The sequence below is a fragment of the Lynx canadensis genome, chromosome B4, assembly GCF_007474595.2.
Source record: "Lynx canadensis isolate LIC74 chromosome B4, mLynCan4.pri.v2, whole genome shotgun sequence".
Lineage (NCBI taxonomy): Eukaryota > Metazoa > Chordata > Mammalia > Carnivora > Felidae > Lynx > Lynx canadensis.
In genome coordinates this window covers 107,284,894-107,291,558 of record NC_044309.1, presented here as the reverse complement: position 1 = coordinate 107,291,558, position 6,665 = coordinate 107,284,894, and the positions used below count along the sequence as shown (strand labels likewise).

The following is a 6,665-nucleotide window of genomic DNA, read 5'->3' as shown; positions in this document are numbered from 1 at the left end:
CCCCAAGGAGCGTGAAAGGTAAATACAGTATTTGCACACTGTATTCACTAAAACATCACAGAATATTAACCACAAAATAGTAAGAATTTAATAAAACTGGCCTGTGATTTTAGAAAATATATTAATATTACAAAATTTTGAAATTCAGCTTTAAAAAGATTTTTAAAATCATTCTGAGGCGCCTTAGCTAAAATTAAAATGAAAGAATATTTTTGAGTCAGTAGAATCATGTGAATGAATCAGAATTAGCATCTACCTTTTAAAAATTATAAGGCTAATATACATTTGAATGAAACATTACATATAAAATATCCAATTTATTAAATTGATATATTTAAATTTATGTTTCACTTTAGTTTAAACATAAAGAATATTTTCTTAACATAACTTATCTATTTGAGATGACTTAAAGTAAAATAAAATTAAAGGCCATTTTCATTATCTATTCTAAATATTTTACACATCAATTTATCTTTGAAATATCCAAATAATAATCTAGTCAAATAAAATTTATTAATATATAACTTATTCATTAATACTATAAACAATGTCAATAAATTATAGTTATATTCTCTTACAATATGTGTATGGTATTACAACTTCTTACTGGTAACAAAAACCATCTTTAATACATACGTCATAAAATCTTTAAACAAAAGAAGAAATTGGATATGCAAATTCCATTACAATATTTTAAGAATTAATTCTGGAGGCCATTCCTCATAAACATAGGAACAATAGCTAACCTGTTTTTTATAGATGGGAAATCAGATAACTCCATCAGAAAACAAAACTGTGGAATATGTATAGTAACACAAATTAAAGACAGTGCTCTAAAACCTTGTATTCAATTGGTAACATGACCAGATATCCGTAGATCTCTTGAGAAAACCGTGCGCCATATGTTTTGAATGCTGAAGCTTGAAGAATTAGTTTGAAGTTTTCTCCTTCTTTTTGCCACTTCCCCATCCACCACTGAGTTGTACGGGATAGTCACGAAATGACATACGTTCTTTCTTAGAAGGTCTCGAATTTGTTATCATTGGTGCAAGTATTCCCTTAACTGAAAAACCTAGACAGTGATATTAAATGTACAATTTCACTTAACTTGATCCAAGCAAAATTATATTTTAAGGTAAGAAATATATTTGTCAACAATGTGCATTTTAGAATTATGATCTTTGGGTTTAAGAAAGGCATATTGAGTTCACTTTTGTCTGAAAAATAATCAAGGTTTGGTACAAAGTACATTTAGGTTAAATGAAAGGAAATGATTGAAAAAATCAGATACATTTTCTTCTATCTACAAATTAAGACTGGTATTTCACGACTGAGATGATATATCTTCCTAGTTCTTAGGTATTTAAATTTTCATAGTTTAAACATTTTTAACTGTTTTTATTTTCATAAATATGTTCTAATTAGTTTTAGAAATGGTTCTACTGAATTTAGGATTTCTTCAGAAAGAAGAATTCTTGGTAAAACAGAAAATATATTAATTCTAGAATCTAAAGATATTCATGGGTTCTAGTCTGGCTGCGTAAGACACAACTTTGCGACTATGGACAGGTTACAACCTTTCTGAGCCTTAGTTTTATAAATGAAGGAAATTATCTGTGCAGTATAGGGTCATTGTGAAGATTGCCTTTTTTATTATATTGCAATGGTGGTAAGGTCTATCAGAGTGCTTTGTAAACAGGTGCTATAAAATGGAAAAGGTTATTATTTATAGTCAACAATTGAGAATTTATCCAGAGAAAAGCATCAAAAATTGTTAGAAGCTAAAAATAAATATTAGTTGAAGGAATGGGATAGTGGATTAGGAATATTTTACTCAGCAAGATCCCAAGATGCCATATCAAAATTACTATTAAAGAATTATGATCATCTGCATTAAATTTCCTGATGATTATGCAAGCACAGGGCTGTATCTGTGGGGAAAGGGTTTGAAAAGCAGCAGTGAGGAATCCAGAGCTCCTTTAGTACTGGCTTGAGGCAAAGGTTCAAACCACGTGACTCTTCAGTGTGATGCGTCTGTGCTTTAATAAGTTCAGGAGGGGAAATATCTATTTTTTTTTTAAATAATACTTTTGCAACCAAAACTTAAAATATTTACAAATATATAAATCTAAATAGAAAGGTTAGGAAACACTAGACGGTCTGTGGAAATTTGCCTTAATTTCAAATTTGGTGCAGCATGATGGTGAATATTGGTTCATTTCATTTTACATGTAAAAGCTCTTGCTTTTCGGGTATTTATATCAAAATTGTGAGTAGGAAAACAAATTCAAAATAGTTGATGAACCTCTATAAAGGTAGAATATTTTAGTCTGTGGAAAGAATATGAAAGAAAAAGCAGGACGGGGCATGCTGGGCACAGAGAGGGTAATACGTGTGGCTCCAGCACAAGCCTGCAATGGAATTGGTAGACAACATAGCTTGGGAGTTCAGAGACCTTCCCAGCTGGCACTCAAAGGCAATCAGAGGCAGAGGGACGAACAGCTACGCCAGGTAAAGTTCGTTTTCAAGTGCTGGCCAGAGTTAGCCTGCTTTAAGCCATTCCCTCCAAGTCAGTCAGTAGTCCTTTGTGACACCGCAAGAACTTTCAAGCAGCAGGAGTATTACTAGTGCAGAAAAGCGAGAATTTCCTAATGATAAAATAGTGGCCTAAAAAAATGTAAGAAAGCATCCTAAAAGCTCACCCCCTCTCTACTTGCTGTTACATATTGAAAATATTTTTTTTTCCCAAGAAACAGAATAGAATGTCTCCTTTGGTCTCTTTTAGAAAACAACAGTAACAGCAAACCCTCACCTTGCCTCAGCAATAAAAATTCTTTAATGAATAAATAATTTCCTGGATAGCAAGTATTTTTTTAGGAGAATATATCATTTCAGGAGAAAGCTGGGGCTGAAGGAGCAGGGAAGCAGGGAGGTTTGAGAACTGGGACACATTCAGAATTCAGGTATATTTATTTAAGACAAAACCAGAAATTAATAAAAGGGTAAGCAGATTTCCACAAATGGCTGACACAAATGTTTTCTTCCAACAAAGAAAGCTAATTACAGTTCCTTGCAAGCATTATTCAAGGTAATATGCACAAGTAAGTATGCATTTTAAAATATAATCCAATAACAGTTCATTATTGGTTAATTTTTTAATGACAGTATCTTAATAGTATACAGATGTATTACTTAATGCTTTTACTCTTAATATAAGTTTTTTTAATCAAAGATAAATAATATGTAAGGAGGGAGACACTTTCTGTACAAAGTATTGAAATAGTTATAATTTCATATACTTCTAAAATAATTATTTCAAAATGAAATAAACTGAATTGTGTTAAAACATGGCTTTTCTTTAGACCAACTGCTCACTTTTAATAGTCTGCATTCTAAAGGATTTTTCTATTGACTATAAATTTATTGTATGGTACAATTTTTCCCCCTAATATTGTTCTGTTGTCTTTGTTATTTTGAAACGTTGATGAATCTGCAAGTCTTTTTGTACTTACCCACAATGTAACTGCATTTTTAAGAGGCTGCTTATAAATTTTTCATTGTTTGGCAAACATCCTTTGGCAAATAATTTTAAAAACATATTACGTGATATTATAAAACAGCTTTGTAGTAATTTTGAAGTATATTTTCAGTAGAATGAAAATGCTGTAGGAAATTAGTGTTTAAAATGACAGAAATACTTATATTTATACATATAGTTTTTAAAAAATATATTTTTGATGTGATTAAAGGCTTTCATTTTATTATTTTGCTACCTATAAATAAATAATTTGCACAGTAATCAATATAGCGTATTCTCCCATTGCATTTAGTGAGAGTTTTTTTGTTGGCATGTAAATTCTTGAACCACCAGATACATGGAACATAAATCGAAGAGTAAAACAACACATCTATAAAGGAACCACATATTGGCATTCATTGTAAAGCCATTACTTTGTCCTGTAACTACTCTAGAAATGGAAAAAAAGAAAATAAAGAAGCAATTTAATACAGTCAATGTATAATCATTCTAAAATTACCCACATGAAAATACAATAGTGAGAGAATCTTACCTCAAAAAACTGACATGAGAGCTAGACCTACTGATAGGCTCCTGGAATAAAAAAATTATGACTGAAGGACCTCTAACTGTTTTTGTCTCTTTCCTGCTACATTATCGTTATAGATTTTATGTTTCTTTAACAACAGTCTGGCACATATTTGCAGGTGATCATACAAATTACCAATCAGTTTCTTACATATATGCTGAAAGTAGGTCTTGATAAGAATGCTCTATCTTCCAATAAGTCACTTCTTTGCCACATAATCTGTGTTCTGCTAAAGATTTGTTCTGGTCCTTTAAAATTTTTTTTGATTAAATCCTTGGTTCTTTAACAAATGTCAAGGTCTATATACGCTATGTTTTGATAAGTAATTTAATATGTAAAATGCTTTGAATGACTCTCCTGGTATGTATAAAAAATTTTTTGTTAAACAGGTCAAAATAGAAATTTCATGATGTATAGTGATACGTCATTGGATTTTCATCAATAAACCCAACACTATGTGTCTGGATATAGAAATCATTTCAAAGTCCTTCCCATATTGTATTGCTTAACAGCAGATACAGCACAAGTAAAGCATGGAGAAAAAAAAAAATTCAACATTTTAATGAAAGTGACCAGAACAAATTTTTAGCAGCAAAGCGTTTACATCAATTTAAGTGCTGTAAATGAGTTACACTGGGTAAGTCCGGGGTTGAGGTAGTTATTACAGTGTTCAAATAACAGTTGCTTTTTAAGGTCATTGCTATGTCCAACTTTGAATTATAATGATCATTCACAGTGAACTTCAGTTAGTTAAAGTTTAAAGTCTAACACTGAGAATGAAAATAAAACAAATAACAGGTTGTTTATATTATATTCAGATTTTCTCAATAAATCCCAGAAATTTTGCTTGTTTCTGAAATTGTTTTCAAGCTTTTTCAGTGACTAAAATTTTTTCTATGACATAACAATACTAATAAAAATTCTGTTTCTCAATATTTCATTTGGACAATGGCATTTACAATTATTCTTCTTGCCCAATATTTAAGAGACAAATGACTAAGAAAATCAGGTTTTGAAACAAAATAGCCACAGTACTCATTATTGTTGGTAAAAATCATGATGCCTGTTATTTCTAAATCAGACACATATATTTTGGCTATGTATATTTATTTGAAAAACAATTCCTAATGAGCATAATAGCTAATACATATTAAATAGAGTGAGGAATCTTGATAGATATTGTATAGATTTTTATTTTGGTATTTTGCATATTTCTTGATCTTTTACAATAGCTATGCCTCATATTTGATCTAGAATTTTTGAGGCCTCCTTATAGTATGCACTGTTCGCCAGGTTTTACTATTCGTAACACACTGTTGTGTTGATTTCTTCTTGAAGATACCTTGTCGCTGTCTCTGCACAGACATAGATGACTAGGATGTGGTGCTAAAAATATTGTCTTGATTGTATAAATTCTGTGGTCCTCATACTAATGTTGTTCAGCATTATTTTTATTTTTTTCTGGAGGAAATTTTTTTGAGCGATTTATTTTTGGGTGTAAAATATAAATAAGTTTTGTGATTTTTTTTCAGAACTAGGTTTGTCTTCTGTCATGTGGCCCTTAAATTAACTAACACTTTTATTTCCATTGTTCACTATTCTGCATAACTTTGGTTAGTGCAATTTTCTGGCTTCCGACTAAACGAGTAGATACTAATTGAGTGTTTAAACTTCTAAATTGATTAGGGGAAAAAAAGTGTAACTCACTAGGGAGTTAATCTATAAGCTACCCAGCCATCCATTTTCTGCTGGAAATCCATTGCTGCTTCTAAAAATCAGGTCATATGTCCCTTTACTCTTGTCAATTCAGGTAAGGTCTATTCCCAACTCCTTTAATCGCTTTTTTTTTATTGTTCTCTGCAGGACTCAATTCCATTCATTGTATTTACAATCAAGTGTCCTTAAGTGTTTGTAATTAAAGAATGATGGTATAAATGATGCTAATAATTGAGAGTATTTTCTAACCTTAATTGATATATCTATTTCTTTGAAATAATTCAGTTCCTATATAACAACTCTATTTTAATTTCTAATGATCTTGTTTTACCCCTCACTTTCCCATTAATTAATTTAGCCAAAGTAAACTTTTAGCAAAAATATGCACTTCAAGTAAATCTTGAAATGTTTATCATTAAGCAGTTATCCTTTGGAATTTAAACATTTAAAACCCAAATTAGATTTTCAAGATCACGTGGGGTCTTTAAAAGCTTTAATGTAAAATCTTCCTTTTATTTACACATTCATTCAACACTTATTTATTTGGTGCATATTTTATAGCAGGCACTCTTCTATTCTTCCGTGTAGTAGACCTTTCCTGTCCATTTCCTTCCATGTGCCAAATCATATTAGTAACTATCACATTGTAGTTGATTTTTTATTTTTTATTCTAATAGTTCATCTTTACAGTCCTCATATGGAACTTGTATAAAACAAATACTTATTTCCACTTTCCCAGATAGTGAAGACTTGTGGATAGATTTCCCAAAAACTTTTCATGGAAACTTTCATTATCCCTTTACATGCTTATTACTTCTTAGCAGGGAGACATTTGGCAACAAT

The 6,665-nt window shown here is 30.6% G+C and overlaps 1 protein-coding gene across 1 annotated transcript in view; it reads right to left on the bottom strand.

Moving 5' to 3' along the window:
• Positions 1–358: 358 nt before the first annotated feature.
• LRRIQ1 (leucine rich repeats and IQ motif containing 1) overlaps positions 359–6,665 on the bottom strand; it is a 206,696-nt gene continuing 200,389 nt past the window's right edge. The window contains exon 27 of the mRNA XM_032594019.1: positions 359–1,072. Within this exon, the coding sequence (XP_032449910.1) occupies positions 930–1,072 (143 nt within the window). The 3' untranslated portion in view covers positions 359–929. The remainder of the gene's footprint in view (positions 1,073–6,665) is intronic.